The sequence below is a fragment of the Haematobia irritans genome, chromosome 4, assembly GCF_050003625.1.
Source record: "Haematobia irritans isolate KBUSLIRL chromosome 4, ASM5000362v1, whole genome shotgun sequence".
Classification (NCBI taxonomy): domain Eukaryota; kingdom Metazoa; phylum Arthropoda; class Insecta; order Diptera; family Muscidae; genus Haematobia; species Haematobia irritans.
Window position 1 is genome coordinate 217,156,836 of NC_134400.1, and position 20,995 is coordinate 217,177,830.

The following is a 20,995-nucleotide window of genomic DNA, read 5'->3' on the forward strand; positions in this document are numbered from 1 at the left end:
GTTGATTGTATGCGAACAGATTTATATTAATATTATTTCCCATCATCCCATCAAAAGAAAATGCGTTTATAAAATTCTTGAAATAAATTTTTTCTTGGTTATAAAGATTCTCTAACATTTCAATCATGTTTGGAGTACGACTGATTCTTTGCTTCAAAATGGCCCTCTGAGATTAAAAAATATTTTTTTTTTTTTTTTTGTGAGGGTTGAATATCCTTGAGGGTAGAATATCTTGGGATGGTGTCCACAAACTTGTTATAATGTCCAGAGTTTGCTTTGAGTGTATTTTTCGCCTTCAGAAAATCAATATTTCAGCAAAACGCAAAATTTAATTTTATCATTTTTTTGTTTGCTATAACAAATGATTGACCTAAATGGCTCCGATTCTGATTATAATCATCTTAATATCATTTATTATCTGCACCCTAATATATAATGCACTGTCTCCATACGATTCATGTCAGCAGGAATTGTAAATAGTAACAATAAATTTTAGTATACCTCAATATGTTCCATGTAACGATACCTCGAATGCATTGAATGGATGACAGTCATGCATTAGCTAGAATCCATTTGGTATTGGTACAAATTGTTGCTATAAATTGAACCATGCATGAATTTCTTTGTTTGATCAATATTTAATCAAATTGAAATCTTGACAAGCCGATGCCATTGCATTTCTATTGCAACACGTAAACTTCCCTATGAAATGAAATAAAATTAAATATCATCATGTACAAAAAAGAACCCAGTACCAATAGGAAGAATTTCTGTAAAACCTAAAGTCGATGGCACTATGGATTTGAAAATAAGGGTGATGTCTTCGGATGGATTGCCTTTGCATTGAATTTCTTAGTTCAAAGCACCCGGTATTTTGGTAGCTGTCAATTTTAAAGTTTTTATTCTTTATCATTTGACCTTGGATATTTTTTTTTAAGGATAGAAAATGGTTGGATATATAGTTACAGTGAATGTATAGCACTATCTGTAGATGATCAATGATTTTTTTTTATGATCGGCCTTTAATGATCTGAGAATCTTTTCCTCCAATGATTGCTTGCTGAGGTGACCAAATTACCTACGGAGATCTTTGGTTAAAACCCAGCGACTTTTTTAATATCTCGCAAATGGAGGATAAAAACTATATTATACCCTGCACCACTTTGTAGATCTAAATTTTCGATACCATATCACATTCGTCAAATGTGTTGGGGGCTACATATAAAGGTTTGTCCCAAATACATACATTTAATTATCACTCGATCTTGACAGAATTTGATAGACTTCTACAAAATCTATAAACTCAAAATTTAAGTTGGCTAATGCACAAGGGTGGAACACAATGTTAGTAAAAAACAAGTAAGGAAAGTCTAAAGTCGGGCGGGGCCGACTATATTATACCCTGCACCACTTTGTAGATCTAAATTTTCGATACCATATCACATCCGTCAAATGTGTTGGGGGCTATATATAAAGGTTTGTCCCTAATACATACATTTAAATATCACTCGATCTGGAAGAATTTGATAGACTTCTACAAAATCTATAGACTCAAAATTTGAGTCGGCTAATGCACTAGGGTGGAACACAATGTTAGTAAAAAAATATGGGAAACGTTTAAATCTGAAGCAATTTTAAGGAAACTTCGCAAAAGTTTATTTATGATTTATCGCTCGATATATATGTATTAGAAGTTAAGGAAAATTAGAGTCATTTTTACAACTTTTAGACTAAGCAGTGGCGATTTTACAAGGAAAATGTTGGTCGAAATCAGAAAACCATATATATGGGAGCTAAATCTAAATCTGAACCGATGTCAACCAAATTTGGCACGCATAGCTACAATGCTAATTCTACTCGCTGTGCAAAATTTCAACTAAATCGGAGTTAAAAATTGGCCTCTGTGGTCATATGAGTGTAAATCGGCCGAAAGCTATATATGGGAGGTATATCAAAATCTGAACCGATTTCAACAAAATTTGGCACGCGTAGCTACAATGCTAATTCTACTCCCTGTGCAAAATTTCGACTAAATCAGAGTTAAAAATTGGCCTCTGTGGTCATATGAGTGTAAATCGGCCGAAAGCTATATATGGGAGGTATATCAAAATCTGAACCGATTTCAACCAAATTTGGCACGCATAGCTACAATGCTAATTCTACTCCCTGTGCAAAATTTCAACCAAATTGGAGTAAAACTCTGGCTTCTGGGACCGTATTAGTCCATATCGGGCGAAAGATATATATGGGAGTTATATCTAAATCTGAACCGATTTCAATAAAATTTTGCACATTTCACTATACTAGCAATTGTACTCCTAGTGCAAAATTTCAACCAAATTGGGGTAATACTCAGACTTCTAGGGCCGTATAAGTGCATATCGGGCGAAAGATATATATGGGAGCTATATCTAAATCTGAACCGATTTCTTCCAAAATCAATGGGGTTCTATTTTGACCCAAAACACATACTTGTGCCAAATTCGAAGTCGATTGGCCTTAAATTACTACCTAATCCCTTGGTTACAAAAATGTGTTCACGGACAGACGGACATGGCTATATCGACTCAGGAGCCCACCCTAAGCATTTTTGTCAAAGACACCATGTGTCTATCTCGTCTCCTTCTGGGTGTTGCAAACATATGCACTAACTTATAATACCCTGTTCCACAGTGTGGCGCAGGGTATAAATATGGGAAACATTTAAATCTGAAGCAATATTAAGGAAACTTCGCAAAAGTTTATTTATGATTTATTGCTCGATATATATGTATTAGAACTTTAGGAAAATTAGACTCATTTTTACAACTTATCGACTAAGCAGTGGCGATTTTACAAGGAAAATGTTGGTATTTTGTACAATCTGTGCAAAATTTCAACTAAATCGGAGCAAAAAATTGGCCTCTGTGGTCATATGAGTGTGAATCGGGCGAAAGCTATATATGGGAGCTATATCTAAATCTGGACCGATTTCAACCAAATTTGGCACGCATAGCTATAATGCTAATTCTACTCCCTGTGCAAAATTTCAATTAAATCGGAGTAAAAGAGTGGCCACTGTGGTCATGTGAGTGTAAATCGGGCGAACGATATATATGGGAGCTATATCTAAATCTGAACCGATTTCAATCAAATTTGGCACGCATATCTACAATGCTAATTCTACTGCCTGTGCAAAATTTCAACTAAATCGGAGCAAAAAATTGGCAACCGTAGTCATATGAGTGTAAATCGGCCGAAAGCTATACATTGGAGCTATATCTAAATCTGAACCGATTTCAATAAAATATGGCACACTTGACTATAGTACCAATTGTTCTTCTTGTGCAAAATTTTAAGCAAATTAGGATAAAACTCTGGCTTCTGGGGCCATATAAGTCCATATCGGGCGAAATATATATATATGGGAGCTATATCTAAATGTGGACCGATTTCTTCCAAAATCAATAGGGTTCTATTCTGAGCCAAACCACATACGTGTGCCAAATTTGAAGTCGATTGGACTAAAACTGCGACCTAGACTTTGATTAAAAAAATGTGTTCACGGACAGACGGACATCGCTATATCGACTCATGAGCCCACCCTGAGCATTTTTGCCAAAGGCACCACGTGTCTATCTCGTCTTCTTCTGGGTGTTGCAAACATATGCACTAACTTATAATACCATGTTCCACAGTGTGGCGCAGGGTATAAAAAAAGAAAAAAAACATTTGTATTGCTTTTTGGCTAACTTTTTTTTTTTTTTGGTGCGATAATAACTTTGTGCATTGTTGGTCTTAAATAATTCTACAAATAAATAAATAAATGATATTTTACATTACTTGGATTTAACAACCCATTGTGGATATGTTAAAAAATTTGAGTAAAATTTATTTAATTTCCGCGCTAGGTAGCTAATTGGTTTCTTACAAAATTCTACTTTATTCTTATTTTTTGCATTATTCATACCAAGGTCTATTTATTATGAAAAAAACAAACATCATATTATTTACCTCAAAAACAACCCTTTTAATATCATCGTAATTATTTCTTAATTCCCTTCCATTCACCAATTAAACCTAAATTGCTCTTCATTTTTCTTCGATTGCTTAAGGGCCAAATCTAAAATATCCTAATTGTATTTACGAAATTTAACCAAGTAACATTACTTTTGTCTAATATTTGTATATGTATATATGTAATCTCTCTTTCTCTCACTCTCTCTCTCTTTGCAACTTTGTATACAGGGATACCATAATAAGTTGATAGACCATTTAGTATTTCGAACTATTGTAATAACAACAAAAACTATTTTTTTTTTTTATTATCTTCAGACAGGCTTTTATCGTACGAATATTTTGAAAATAATACACTCGTTATAACATGTAAAAATCCTTTTGGATATATTTTCCAACTGGGCCACAAGGAATAATAAAATATTTTTGTTTAAATTACATCTACAATATTTGGATGAAGCACTGATGACTTGATACGATTCATTTGTCAAGTTTTATTTCAGTAGCCAAAATTGGAAATAATAGAAAATTGTTTTATAAATTATTTTTTCCAATACATATGGAGGAAATGTTAATTTATTTTGAATGTGCTAAGTCATCCTGGACACAATACAACCACAATATGGGTAACGAAAAAATTAAATTTCATTCAATTTATCGCAATCTTTGAAATTTAGGACTATAACGGAGACTTTGCAGTAGATACAGATAAAACCAAAAAAAATTTTGAATTTAACGAAATAATTTTTAAACTAATTAATATATTGAATCTTTGAAATAAAAATGAAATAAGAATCAAATATAGGCTAAGAGGGTTTTGAGGATTTTTTATCTTTGGTTTAATGATTTTTCTGAAATAAAGAATCCATTTTGTACTTCTACGTATCTGTTATAATTGAGATTGCTAAACTTGATGTCAATAGCCAAAAAAATATACTGAAAATTCCATAATTTTATTTTTGTATCGTAATTTTATTTTTGTAGAACCTAGGCTTCATATAAAAATGACATTTTGACAAAATGTTCTATAGAAATAAAAATTTGACAAAATAGAAATGAAAATTTGACAAAATTTTCTTTAGAAATTAAATTTTGACAAAATTTTCTTTAGAAATTCAATTTTGACAAAATTTTCTATAGAAATTAAATATTGACAACATTTACTATAGAAATGACAATTTGACAAAATTTTCTTTAGAAACTAAATTTTGACAAAATTTTCTATAGAAATAAAATTTTGACAAAATTTCATATATAAATTAAATTTTGACAAAATGTCCTGTAGAAATGAAATTTTCAGAGAAAGACAAGTGACCATTCTTGAAAAACAGAGTTCAAACGGCTTTTCAAATTATGATGAGTCCAATTATAGAAGTTTTGTAATACATCTGCGAGGGAATAGGAAGTAGAAATGACTGACTAAGGTGGACCAACTATTGTTTTTATGAGGTCAGCCATGCAAATAAAACAGTATCCAAATATGGAACTTTGACAAAAAAAAAAACAAAAACAATGGCAATAAAATTTTGCACAACATTTGACACATAAACAAGTATATACAGCACTAAGTTCGGCCGGGCCGAATCTTAAATACCCACCACCATGAACCAAATATTAGGGTTTCCTTTGAAATTTCAGGAGGGCTTGAGGACTTGAGGACACTTCCCGAAGATAAATTTAAAGATTTCACCTATGAGGACTATATCAGATTCTGGATTTATAAGGACCATTTTTGTTTGAGTTTTAGAGGAATCATTAACATCTCTTGTAAGTGTGCAAGAAAATTATAAAATAACGTCGTGATTTGAAATCTTAAATCTGTAGAAGTAAAATCTGGAAAGTTTACATTGAGTTTCAAGCAATTTTCATGAACAGTGCGCCTTCTACACCCTCAAGAATTGAAGTCGGTCTATATGGAGGCATTACCAAATGGACCGATAAAAACTTAATCCGATACACGTTTTTGTGAGCCTAAAATACCAGAATATTTACAATTTCAGGCAAATAGGATAAAAGCTTCGGATTGTAGAAGCCCAAGAAGTAAAATCGGGAAATCGGTCTATATGGGGGCTATATCAAAATATGGACCGATACTCACCATTTTCGGCACACCTCTTTACGGTCCTAAAATACCTCTAGATTTCCAATTTCAGACAAATTGGATAAAAACTACGGTTTCTATAAGCCCAAGACCCCAAATCGGGAGGTCGTTTTATATTTTTTTGGCACACGTATTTGTGTTCCTACAATACCTCTAGATTTTCAATTTCAGGTAAATTGAATAAAAACTGCGGTTTCTATAAGCCCAAAAAGTAAAATCGGGAGATCGGTCTATATGGGGGCTATACCAAAATATGGTCCGATACTCACAATTGGCACACGTATTTGTGGTCCTACAATACCTCTAGATTTTTAATTTCAAGTAAATTGAATAAAAACTGCGGTTTCTATAAGCCCAAGAAGTAAAATCGGGAGATCGGTCTATATGGGGGCTATACCAAAACATGAACCGATACTCACCATTTTTGGCACACCTCTTTATGGTCATAAAATACCTCTAGATTTCAAATTTCAAGCAAATTGGATAAAAACTACGATTTCTATAAGCCCAAGACCCCAAATCGGGAGGTCGGTTTATATGGGGACTATATCAAAACCTGGACCGATATAGCCCATCTTCGAACTTGACCTGCTTGCAGACAAAAGACGAGTTTGTGCAAATTTTCAGCACGATTGCTTCATTATTGAAGACTGCAGCGTGATTACAACAGACGGACAGACGGACATCGTTATATCGTCTTAGAATTTCTCCCTGATCACGAATATATATAATTTATATAGTCGGAAATCGATATTTCGATGTGTTACAAACGGAATGACAAACTTATTATACCCCCGTTACCATTCTATGGTGGTGGATATAAAAAAAATTATAAAACAGAAATAAAATTTTGAAAAAAATTTCCTATTGAAATGAAATTTTGACAAAATTTCCTATAGAAATGAAATTTTAAAAAAATTCCCATAGAAATGAAATTTTGACAAAATTTCAAATAGAAATTAAATTTTTATAAAATCTCCTATAAAAAAGAAAATTTCACAAAATCTTCTATAGAAATAAAATTTTTACAAAATTTTATACAGAAATAAAGAGTCCTATGGAAATGAAATTTTGACAAAATTTCGTACAGAAATGAAATTTTAACAAAGTTTTCTATAGAAATGAAATTTTAATAAAATTTTCTATAGAAACAAAATTTTGATAAAATTTCTTATAAAAATAAAATTTTGATAAAATTTCCTATAAAAAATAAAATTTTTATAAAAATACCCATAGAAAAATGAAATTTTGACAAAATTTCCTTTAGAAATGAAATCCTTAGAAAATGTCTTATAGAAATGAAATTTTATCAAAATTTAGTATAGAAAATGTCACTGGTGATAACTTTTTGGTGTTCAATTGTAACTGAGATTGGACTCATGAACGGGAATGCAATGGCATCACGATGTCTCTCTCCAAAAATCATTAGTTTTTTTAAAGTGCATTTTAAATCGATATCTCAAATTTATATGATCTGTTTTCTCGCAATATAAATTTCGTGGTAATCAAGAATAGGATGGAGAATGAATGGGAAGAAGGATGGGCGTGTAAGATTTTGCAATAAATATTTCTCATGTAGCGAACACCTGTGAGGTCCATGATGATGGATATCTTTAATACATATTTAATTAAACCTTTATTCGTTATAACTACTGTCTAGTGAACCTTGCTTGCATTTGACTTTGATTGAAATGACCATAATCATGATAAGTCATGCTGATACAAGGACAATGAATCAAAGTGTATTTCGCATAAAATGCAATCAATAAACTTCCAAATCATTTGATTTGGGATTTTGTAAAGATTTTTGATAAATACGTGGGTCCAGTAATAAGTTTTTGGAAGAGGTTACAAATTGGATTTAAGCAAAAATTAGATCACAAAATAAATATATGAAAATCTAGGAGAGCTAAAGAAACTATTTCAAGTCATTCAGAATATAACAGCATTTCGATTGATCCACAATCGTATAAGAGAATTGTCATACATCTATCTAATGGCAAATGATTCACAAATCTCTTCTGCACTACCATTTGATTGCACCTCTCCTATTTAGTTTTAAAGAAAAGCAACTCAAAACTCTGTCTCGCTTCCCCTATAGTCAGCTCAAAATTGCTAACATTTGTACATTGTTATAGTTTTTGTTCAATTGAATGCTAGAATATCCACAAACATTCATACAAACATAAATAATGCCAGTGGCAAATTGAACACAACCATTGTTGTTGATTGCAAGCTTTTGCATTTTCTTCTTTCTTTCCAAAATTTTAGGGTCAATATAACCCACTTACGAATATGGTATTTCACCATCCCAATTTCACACAGAGTATGTCCTTGTATTGGGTAGTTTTGTCTTTATTTTATGCAAAAGTAATATGCATTAGGAACATTCGACATGCGACATTTACTCACTTGTACTCATACATCCCAAATGTATGTGTGAGTGTGACAAGGATTCAAGAGAGTGCATTGTATATATGTGAAACAATGTACTCGTATTGTCAAGAAGTCAATCAAATTATTTATGAACACACACACACACACACACACACACATACGGTCTTTCTCTTTGAGAGAAAGAGTAAACATACACATGCTTGAAATGTACATTTGTATTCACCCTTATATAAGAGCAATACAATCACAATCTCAATAATAATGACGATGTGGATATGAATGTGAATGATGAAGAAGTATTTGGTATTGTTCGTAGTGGCATTGCCATATGAAGTGGAATAAACCTAGCAATAGCACCAAAACGATTTTTAATAGAGTCTATAAGGCTCTCTTCGTTTACAAGCACCAATGGGGCTACCACTTCACTTTGCTACCACAAAGGAACTTTTTGCAAGTTTTCAAATTCAATTGTGTATAAGCCCAACCCAATTGAATGCATTTCGGTTTAGTTTGGCCAAGAATATGACAGAAGTTCTTTTTATTGCTTTTATGGTTTTACCTAGAAAATGATTTTGAATTGAGTGAGAGAGTGAGAATCAAGCAAAATAGGGTCTGTGTCCAGAGGTATGGGACACCATAGAAAGTTAACAACTAGAACATTTCTTCAATAAAATATAAAATTTTTCCATAAATAGTGGTATTAGTTGCTTTGCAGAAAAAAAATTGATAAAAACAAAATTAATTTTTAAAACCTTGTGAATCAACAAAAAGTCTACACGAGTGTAATGATTCTGACCTTACCTTAAGGATTGTGGTATTGATTGCGAGCCAAAGATGGCTTCTTACAAATAAAGACAATTTTTAGGGAGTTATCTAACTTTAAAGCTGGGCTTTATGCGATTAAAATTACGATGTAGATCTTATTTATAGAATGTTCATGCCCTTGCGATATTAATAAACTAACACATACTTCATAGTAGAAACGCGTTTTTTAATTCATAAAAAAATTAAGCAAAGATGCAAAATCCTAAAAATAAATTTTAGTCTATTTTTTGATACATTTTTTTTTCTATTTTTAATCCAAACATTCAATATCTCGGTTCATTTAAAGATTATTGCTTAAATGAAAAATGTGCTTAATTATGGAAAAATTTTCCATACATCAAAACGTAGGATTTTTAAAGGAGGGATGCAAATATTCTATTAATTAAAATTTCCCAGTTTTAAAGAAATTTATCTTTACAGTGTGATTGATATGAAACCAACTTCAGGTTGATATTATTTCTAAACCTCTCGGTTGACTTCTGACTGATATATTCTAGTGAGAGTTAAATTTATTGTTTACAAGCTTACAAAAGCATTTTGATCTATTGCATTCAGAAATACAGTTATTCTTGATGAAATTCAAGCTTGATAGTGTCATTGCTTTATATTTGGCTGGAAAACAACAAGTGGCTATCGTTAGAACCCTTTAGTATTCTCCGATGAGAAGCTATTCCACATTGTGAAAACAAAAAAAAAAAAAAAAAAAACAAACAAAAAAAAAGTATATACGGCCGTAAGTTCGGCCAGGCCGAATCTTATGTACCCTCCACCATGGATTGCGTAGAAACTTCTACGAAAAACTGTCAACCACAATCGAATTACTTGGGTTGTGGTATCTTAAAACTTCTTAACATCGTTTTCTAAATTGTTAGCTAGTCCATACGTGGTATCTATTAGACAAAAAAGGTATGTATAGGTAAGTCTACAAATAATTACGAATCGATATGGACTTTTGCACGGTACGTATATGTGGGCTATATACAATTATGAACTTGATATGGACCAATTTTTGTGTGATTGGGGATCGATTTATCTGAGGGCTACGTATATAACTATAGACCGATATAGACCTAGTTAGGCATGGTTGTTAACGGCCATATACTAGCACAACGTACCAAATTTCAACTGACTCGGATGAAATTTGCTCTTCCAAGTGGCTCCAAAACCCAATCTCGGGATCGGTTTATATGGGGGCTATATATTTATGATTATGGACTGATATGGACCACTTTTAGCATGGTTGTTAAATATCATATACTACCACCACGCACCAAATTTCAACCAGTTCGGATGAATTTTGCTTCTCCGAAAGGCACCCGGGGTCAAATCTGGGAATCAGTTTATATGGGGCCTATATATAATTATGGACCGATTTCGACCAATTTTTGCATTAGTGTTTGAGGCCATATATTAGCACCACGTACCAAATTTCAACTGAATCAGATGAATTTTGATCTTCCAAGAGGCTCCGGAGGTCAAATCTGGTGATCGGTTTATATAGGGGCTATATATAATTATGGACCGATGTGGTTGTTTAAGACCATATATTAACATCATGTGCCAAATCGGATCGGATGAAATTTTTTTCTCTTAGAGGCCCCCGCAAGCCAAATCGGGGGATCGGTTTATATGGGGGCTATATATATTTATTGACCGATGTGGACACTTTTTTGGATAGTTATTAAGACCATATACCAACACCATGTACCAAATTTCAGCCGGATCGGATGAAATTTGCTTTTCTTAGAGGCTCCGCAAGCCAAATCGGTGGACCGGTTTATATGGGGGCGATATATGTAATTATAAACCGATGTAGACCAATTTTTGCATGGTTGTTAGAGACCATATACCAACACCATGTACCAAATTTCAGCCTGATCGGATGAAGTTTGCTCCTCCAAGAGGCTCCGGATATCAAATCTGGGTTTCAAGTCGATAGCTTGTTTCGTTCGGAAGTTAACGTGATTTCAACAGACGGACGGACGGACGGACATGCTCAGATCGACTCAGAAGTAAACCACGACCCAGAATATATACACTTTATGGGGTCTTAGAGCAATATTTCGGTGTGTTACAAACGGAATGACAAAGTTTATATACCCCGCCATCCTATGGTGGAGGGTATACAAATAATAATAATAATTTGGCTTTGTTGGGTCGCCGTAAAGGCCGGTGGTCGCTCCCCACTCGTATCCATTGACCATGGTGCCAAAATAAATGACGTACATAATGGGGAAAATGTTCGCAGACGATTGATATTTCAACAGCAATTAGCACCATCACACTCGGCACGCTTCAGTCAAGAAAGGCTTAAAAACGAGGTGCAGAAAATAATATGGTTGTAACAAACATCCCAGCAAAAAATATTTCAGCAGTAAACTTTAGTTGCGCTTTTTGGTATACAATAAAGTAGGCAGTGCATCCACACTGCATGTATGGGCGGCAATAACGTAAACGAGTAATCAAACAAGTTTATGATCATTCGTTTACGTTATTACAACCAATTCATGCAGTATAAATGCGCGTTATATTGTTATAGAAATGAGCAATTATATCAGCGCTATAAATCGGGACATCGCCCACAAAAATCAGCGCTGGTTCGGTTGTTTTGTAAGCAGTTGGTGCTGCCTCTCTCACTTACAATCCTGCTGAAATAGTGCTCCATTTTTTGCTGGGATGTTTCCCATCCAAAAATAAAATTTTGCTATTGAAACATATTTGAGGAGATCATAATCCCTCTCTGGGTAGAAAGCACAGGTAAGTTGTGGTCAATAGTAAGGGCCCTCTCGAACCCTTGCCATCTCAGTCGCCTGATGGTGTCTAATCCTGAAGAAATACGTCAACTGACACTATATAGTATTGAAGCCTGGACAGACAAAATTTTCGGGCTAAGAACGTTCTAACAGGATTAAGCATTATAGCACTCAGCACGTAGTAACCAAGAATGTCTTTAATCGAAGGTACTTCGTTTAAATTCTATCGCACAAAGTCAACCAAAATTTGTGGATCTCATTCTGTGGGTTCTTAGAGCTTAGATCATTGTGGAGAGTAAGATTGGCAAGAAAAAAAAACATTCCAAAATGTCGATGATCTCAGGACAGCAATTAGCCAGGAATGTACCACAATGACGCTGAGCCACCATCATGTGGGTTTTGGCTTTGTCGGCTGGTTGAATGTCATAATTCGTGCCAAAGGTGACGTGTTCGAAAATATCTAAACTCATGCTCTTGATTTATTTATTTCCGATATTTATACCCTGCGCCACACTGTGGAACAGGGTATTATAAGTTAGTGCATATGTTTGTAACACCCAGAAGGAGACGAGATAGACACATGGTGTCTTTGGCAATAATGCTCAGGGTGGGTCCCTGAGTCGATATAACCATGTCCGTCTGTCCGTCCGTCCGTCTGTCTGTGAACACATTTTTGTGATCAAAGTCTAGGTCGCACTTTAAGTCCAATCGCCGTCATATTTGGCACATGTTCCTAATTAGGGTCAGAATAGAACCCTATTGGTTTTGGAAGAAATCGGTTCAGATTTAGATATAGCTCCCATATATATCTTTCGCCAGATATGCACTAATATGGACCCAGCAGCCAGAGTTTTATACCGATGTGCTTTAAATTTTGTACAAACATAACACTTAGTCGTATAGTCAAGTGTGCAAAATTTGATTGAAATCGGTTCAGATTTAGATATAGCTCCCACATATATCTTTCGCCCGATATGGACTTATATGGCCCCAGAAGCCATATTTTTGGACGAATTTGGTTGAAATTTTGCACAAGGAGTAGATTTAGCATTGTACCTATGCGTGCTAAATTTGGTTGAAATCGATTCAGATTTAGATATAGCTCCCATATATATCTTTCGCCCGATATGCACTTATATGGACCCAGAAGCCAGAGTTTTATACCGATTTGCTTGAAATTTTATACAAGGAGTACAATTGGTAGTATAGTCATGTGTGCCAAAGTTGATTGAAATCGGTTTAGATTTAGATATAGCTTCCATATATATTTTTCGCCCGATATGGACTTATATGGCCCCAGAAGCCGGAGTTTTGGCCCAATTTGGTTGAAATTTTGCACTAGGAGTACAATTGGTAATATAGTCATGTGTGCCAAATTTGATTGAAATCGGTTCAGATTTAGATATAGCTCCCATATAAATGTTTTTCTGATTTCGACAAAAATGGTCAAAATACCAACATTTTCCTTGTAAAATCGCCACTGCTTAATTTTCCTAGACTTCTAATACATATATATCGAGCGATAAATCGTAAATAAACTTTTGCGAAGTTTCCTTAAAATTGCTTCAGATTTAAATGTTTCCCATATTTTATTTACTAACATTGTGTTCCACCCTAGTGCATTAGCCGACTTAAATTTAGAGTCTGTAGATTTTGTAAAAGTCTATCAAATTCTGTCCAAATCGAGTGATATTTAAATGTATGTATTTGGGACAAACCTTTATATATAGCACCCAACACATTTGACGGATGTGATATGGTATCGAAAATTTAGATCTGCAAGGTGGTGCAGGGTATAATATAGTCGGCCCCGCCCGACTTTAGACTTTCCTTACTTGTTTTTTTTTTTGCGTTTGAACAATAAAATAAAAAACCCCAAATGAAGAAATATAATGCTTTACTTTGCTGCATTACATATCAGTCTCCCTGTGGTGCGAATATCTAGAACAATTCTCCTTATATTACGCAATATCCTAACCTTAGGCTGTATCAATACCATTTCTTTCTTCATTTATTAGAGTGTGTGGTATCAGGATACAATCAATATTTTTGTATTGTGAGTCTTTTTTCCCAACATCTTCTTAATCACTGGAAAGTATTCTCGAAGCAAAAAAAACCGAACGAAACTGATCTGAACTGAAGGGAAAATAAATTCAAACTCGCTTGCACTGAGTAATCAAAGCATTCCTTGATTGTCTTATGTTGCTTTGTTGAAGACTTTTCAGCATGTAAATGGCTTTTATGTGTTTATATGTCAATCATGGTATATTTCTCGAACTTTGTATCTGTCTATGGGTCCAATGTCTCAGACATGGCAGGCGTATGTGTGTATATATGCATGTATGTGGCTTTGTCTCATAAGAAAATTGAATTTGAAGCCATAAATTCATTTTTGTGTTTCATTAGGACACATAGCATTATTGAAATTTGCCAATGTGGGTGTGTGTTTGTGAGAGAGTCAAGGAGGCTATGCCGAGGGTCCCCATACATACATACATATGTAAGCGTGTGAGTATACATGAGTGTTTGTGACATGTGCTTACTGGTGACTTGAGTGAATTTGATAAGTCTTTAGAGTAATAAATGTTTTATTGTCATTACTTAAGTTGTAAATTTTGAATAAGACCCCTCTCTCGGTAGCACTCCTATATATCCCCATTGCATCAATGCCTTGTCTTATTCCAACACACCAGCCATAGTAAATTATTAAATTATATATTTTATATAGCATCACCACACAGATATAGCTACGAGTAATATTCGAATGCTTTCATGCATATGACAACGATATAAATGCTCTGCATTGAGAAATCGAAAATCGAAATGACATAAAGTCATTCATTGTCTATAAATGTTGTGTCACTTACCGGACCAAATTGTTCAAAATAGCTTTTGACATCCTCCAGTGTTGTGGGTGCCGATAGGCCACCCACAAATATTTTCTTCGTTCTCGTCACCATCTGCAAAAAAAACGAAACGAAACAGGAAACCATCAGAACATGTACATTCAAATAAATATGGTTGTTTATATATAGAAAATGTTAGCTGAATACGAGTAAAATACAATGTGGTACACATTTGGTTTGTGTGTTTGGTGAAGCCGGTATAAAATATTTCCTAATGTTGCTTGTGATTTGTCATACATTTTTGATGAGTTTTGGGGTGGGAGTGAAATTATATGACATCGATTTTCGAGAAAGTTCACATTTGAGCATTAAGCTTTTATATCTGGAAATAATTTAAAGGATTGCAAATTTTTCCCATCAATGAGGTAAATTGTTCCATTAATCATGACGATAAATATGGCAATTGCAATATTTTTTGAAAGCAGACAATTTATGAGTTAGTGTAGCTTTATCCTAGCCACGGAAATGCAATGTATGCTATGCACTCTTTGCATCCAAAGAGTAATGGAAACAAGTATGATACAGTAAGCAGATGGGGAGGAGAGTATTCACCTTGAAGTCTTCAAGAAACAAAGTGGACGTTTCTGAGGAGCTTGATGAGCATGATCAAGAGTCCTTGAGCTGATATATCATCGTAAGATATGTGTTGCCCTCTCACACTCTCATATTTGCCCTTTTAGATAAGCATAGCTGATCGATTTCATATTAGATTTTAATGGAAAATGGATTGGACGCTTCACTTTTGGAATTTTAGAAAATCCAAATATTGCACCCAGAGAAGGAATATGATCACCTCAAACATGTTTTAAGAGCAAAATGTTATTTTTGGGTGGTGACCATGTAACATGGTTTTCGCATCCATGTTATTTCCTCGGAAATCATATATCTGATTTCGGCAAGCAGGTTATATTTGACGAGAAAATAACATTTTAGTGACAAACATGTTACATGGTCACCATACAAAAATAACATTTTGCTCTTGAAACATGTTTGAGGTGATCATATTCCTTCTCTGCGTGTGGTTTGATATAAATTGGAAAAGAAATCTTCATTGTTGTCGAGTGTGAAAACACTCAAAAAAAGTATAATTGGATCCTAGGATTTAAATTCCCTTAAGGATTTTGGTATTGCCTTCAAGTCAAAGATACGGGGACTACCTTACTTTAAAATTTGATTCTTTGAATCTCAAATTGGTATACAGATTTCATTTATCGGAATTTCAATCACTTTTTGGACTATAATTGGAAAAGATATACACACCCTCAAAAAAAAATCGCTTCTTTAACATATGTTCCAAACATATTTTGCAGGAAGCACATATATTATAGGATACTGCCGAAACAGTAATATGTTTGTTTTATGTGAACATATTATATGTTTGGAAGCATTTTGAGCCCAAAAATATTATATGCTTGGAAGAATTTTCTCCCCAAGAAGATTGTGCTCATTCCCTCACATAATTTTCACTTCCACGAAATTTTTAGTTCTTGGCACCTTTTTCTGTAATACAAATAATGTCGAAGAAATTATTCAATTTTATATTTTTTTATACCCTCCACCATAGGATGGGGAGTATATTAACTTTGTCCCCATAAAGTGTATATATTCTGGGTCGTGGTGAAATTCTGAGTCGATCTAAGCATGTCCGTCCGTCTGTTGAAATCACGCTAACTTCCGAACGAAACAAACTATCGACTTGAAACTTGGCACAAGTAGTTGTTATTGAAGCAGGTCGGATGGTATTGCAAATGGGCCATATCGATCCACTTTTACGTATTGGGCCCATATAAACGGACCCTCCGATTTGGCTTGCGGAGCTTCTAAAAGAAGCATATTTCATCCGATACGGCTGTTATTTGGTACATGGTGTTAGTATATGGTATCTAACAATCATGCTAAAATTGGTCTACATCGGTCCATAATTATATATATAGCCCCCATATTAACAGATCCCCAGATTTGGCTTGCGGAGCCTCTAAGAGAAGCAAATTTCATCCGATCCGGCTGAAATTTGGTACATGGTGTTGGTATACTAAAAGAAGCATATTTCATCCGATACGGCTGTTATTTGGTACATGGTGTTAGTATATGGTCCCTAACAATCATGCTAAAATTGGTCTACATCGGTCCACAATTATATATATAGCTCCCATATAAACCGATCCCCAGATTTGGCTTGCGGAGCCTCAAAGAGAAGCAAATTTCATCTGATCCTGCTGAAATTTGGTACATGGTGTAGTATATGGTCTCTAACAACCATGCTAAAATTGGTCCACATCGGTCCATAATTATATATAGCCCCCATATTAACATATCCCCAAATTTGGCTTGCGGAGCCTCAAAGAGAAGCAAATTTCATCTGATCCGGCTGAAATTTGGTACATGGTGTTGGTATACGGTCTCTAACAACCATGCAAAAATTGATCTATATCGGTCTAAAGTTATATAGCCGATCCCCAATCACACAAAAATTGGTCAATATCGGTTCATAATCATGGTTACCACTCGAGCCAAAAATAATCTACCAAATTTTTATTTCTATAGAAAAATTTGTCAAAATTTTATTTCTATAGATAATTTTGTCAAAATTTTATGTCTATAGAAAATTTTGTTTAAATTTTATTTCTATAGAAAATTTTGTTAAAATTTCATTTCTGTAGAAAATTTTGTCAAAACATTATTTCTATAGACAATTTGGTCAAAATTTTATTTCTATAGACAATTTTGTAAAATTTTATTTGTATAAAAACTTTTGTTAAAATCTTATTTCTATAGAAAATTTTGTCAAAATTTTATTTCTATAGAAAATTTTGTCAAAATGTTATTTCTATAGAAAATTTTGTCAAAATTTTATTTCTATAGAAAATTTTGTCAAACTGAATTATATACGTATTTAATTGGTCCTTTTTAGTTTAATATATACCACGTACGGATTTACAAGTTAGAAGAAGGTGTTAGGAGGTTTTAAGATACCTTGCCATCGGCAAGCGTTACAGAAGAAGTTTCTACGCAATACATGATGGCGGGTACATAAGCTTCGGCCTGGCCGAACTTTCGGGCGTATATACTTGTTTAAACTCTTTAACTGCTCTCAAAATTGGTTCATGATTAAATGGTGAAAAGGTTTTAGCCTAGCAGCCCGATGTATCAGGCTGACTTACTGCCTGTTCATGAAACACCAAATGGACTCGGGGCGAATCGTTCATCTAGACTAAAACTAAAATAACTTTAAATCTATTTGCTACAAAATTCTGAAATTTGTCATGAACTCATTATTTTTGATTTACTATCGAACACCGAATTGGCATTCCACAGACTCTGGTTTACGAGATATCAATATGGGATTTTTGACCAATCGTTCGTCTCGAGGCTAGACTATTCAGTCCTTTGTGATACCATAGTGGTGAACTTCTCTCTTATCACTGAGTGCTGCTTAACATGGAATCGGGTAGCACTCAGTGATAAGAGAGAAGTTCACCACTGTGGTATCACAATGGACTGAATAGTCTAAGTGAGCCTGAACATCGGGCTGCCACCTAACCTAGCTTATCACCTAAAGTGGAATGGTATTTAAACGTTTATGAAGAGTAATATTTTCCAAAAAAAAAAACACTCATAAAATGGAGAAAAATGTTTGAAATATTTATATGAAGTTTATTTCATGCAAATGTTGATCGCGACTGCGTCTCAAATAGCAAATCTGCTTAGTAAAATTTTGGCAAATTCTTTGTAACGGTTCGGCTGGTATCTCACGAATAAATGCTTTAATATTGGATTCCAATGCATTAATTTTCTCTATAGAAATGAGATTTATCATAGTCACACAAAAATAGTCTAAATGTTCACCGAATTTGCCTCTTAATAACTTCATTGTTATGTGTGCTGTGTGGCTTGTGATACACAGAAAGTCAAGCTGGGCAAAAAAAGTAAAATTGGATCTCATGATAGCGCGCACCATTCAAAAAGTATAAACATGAAATAAATAAAAAAAAAAAATTAAATACATAAATAAAGTTTTAGTCCATGTATGAAACGTTTTTACTTCAGGGACATATGGCTTAAATTTTAAATAAATTGGGAACAACAAACAAATCAGGTGAGAAGAAATCCAAGTAACTTCTTAGTGCGTAGTGAAATCATTTTTTTAAGCAAAATTTTACAATGAAATTCCATGTCAACTTAGGCATAAAATCTATATAATTTAAACGTTTTTCTTAAAAGTAGGTTACCGCAGATCTAGGAGAAATCTTTAAATTTATTCAAAAGAATATTTTTTTCTTATGTACTTCATTTTGAATCTTTGCCAGGCTTGGCAAATAAACACTCATGATCTTTCAATAGTTTCTGAGCTATTATTCATAAATGTATTTACGACTAAATAATTTAATACCCAACCATTTTCAGTTCTAGAAGATGTCTTCCAAAAGAACCCATTAAAGAACCCTCATATTCATCTCATTATAATCATCACCCATATGCTTCAGCACAATGATAGTCGATTCAAAAACAAAAACTTTTTGTTTTTGTGAGTAAAATACTTTAACGACACCTATGCTGTGACACTTTAACATTCAAGTGAGTGAACAAGGTAAAGTATCAAATAACACAATCTTGAGAAACTTAACGTGCATTGCGTTTGTCAGGAGTCACCAGTGAAACGGTAAAACATTTAAAATTGTTTCCTTTAATGCTCTACAACCCGCCCAGCTTGTCATATAAAGCTCATATCAACAACATTGCATTGTTGGCATACACTCATGAACAATATGTTTGAGTATGAATGTGTGAGTGTGAGTACGCGCGAATGAGGGTGCATATAGGAGTCATATGCAACTGGAAGAAGGTACCGTCAAAAGGTGTTAAAAGCACCAACAGACAAAAATTAAATGCAACTCTATGAAAGCTGTCAACAATTCTTAATTATATACGCTCACACACACACACACACACACACCAACACGCACGCACGTTTGGGTATTTAAATTGGAGTATGTGATTGTTTGTTTACTCCAAAGAGCATTTGCGTGCATACGCATCTACTTCACAAGTGAAACTGTAAAAACAACAACTACAACAAAGTTGCATATGTTTACAACGGTATAAAATTATACAGCTGAGAACTCACATTCGCTCCCTACGGATACTTGGTTAAAATAGCACTATACCAAACACTATACCTCTCCAATATATGAAGCCCCCCCCCCCCCCCCCCCCACACACACACAGCACTATTTACGTTCTCCTGGTTCTTTGGCTTAAGGCATTTAACTCGTAGCAATAATGGTTAGCATTTTACAAATTTGTTGCTTAACTAAGGGACACACAAACCCAATAGCAACATAATCTCGTAATTGTGGGTGAAAAAGAGAGAGTGAGACAGAGAGTGAAGAATAGTAAACCACCCATGTCTTTTAGGGAGTATGCAGTTGTGTCAACACGAAATGTTAACAACCCATCAGCATCATGATAGTAGAGAGCACAATGTAGACCCCCAGTAACAGAATCTTGAGACCCACGTTAATCTTTTTTTTTAGTACCACAAATACACAAGCACTCACATGCTCGTACTTGGCAAAGTTAAGCTATTGCCATGCATCATGAAATGCAGTAAAGAACTATGCCATCAAGGACCCAAGCACTATCCATTTTTACAGCCAACTCTCACTAATAATATTTCTCGAGACACAAGTATCTTAATGGGATAAGCAGGGTGATTACAAAACGACGTTTTGTAGTCACTTACCAAACTGGTGTGGCAGCTATACATACCACTATTACAGACCTATTATCCCAAACACGCATGCATGTATAGATGCACGCTTTCAAAGAGTTCAAGAGAAGGATGTCCAGAAAACACAAACCACTCACATGAAAGAAATCAACAACCACAGTAATGGACTTTGCTTACTTAGTTGGGCTACTAAAATACAAACAAATATTTGCAACAATATGCGTGATTTTATTACCAGTAGGAGTATCCGCAAAATTCAAGAAACATTTCGACAAAATGTGTCTAC

At 34.2% G+C, this 20,995-nt stretch overlaps 1 protein-coding gene across 4 annotated transcripts in view; it reads right to left on the reverse strand.

Moving 5' to 3' along the window:
• LOC142234983 (RNA-binding protein Musashi homolog Rbp6) overlaps positions 1–20,995 on the reverse strand; it is a 1,501,536-nt gene that overhangs the window by 517,549 nt on the left and 962,992 nt on the right. For all 4 annotated transcript variants that reach the window (XM_075306193.1, XM_075306192.1, XM_075306194.1 and 1 more), the window contains exon 7: positions 14,940–15,032. In XM_075306193.1, coding sequence (XP_075162308.1) covers positions 14,940–15,032 — 93 coding nt within the window. The remainder of the gene's footprint in view (positions 1–14,939; positions 15,033–20,995) is intronic.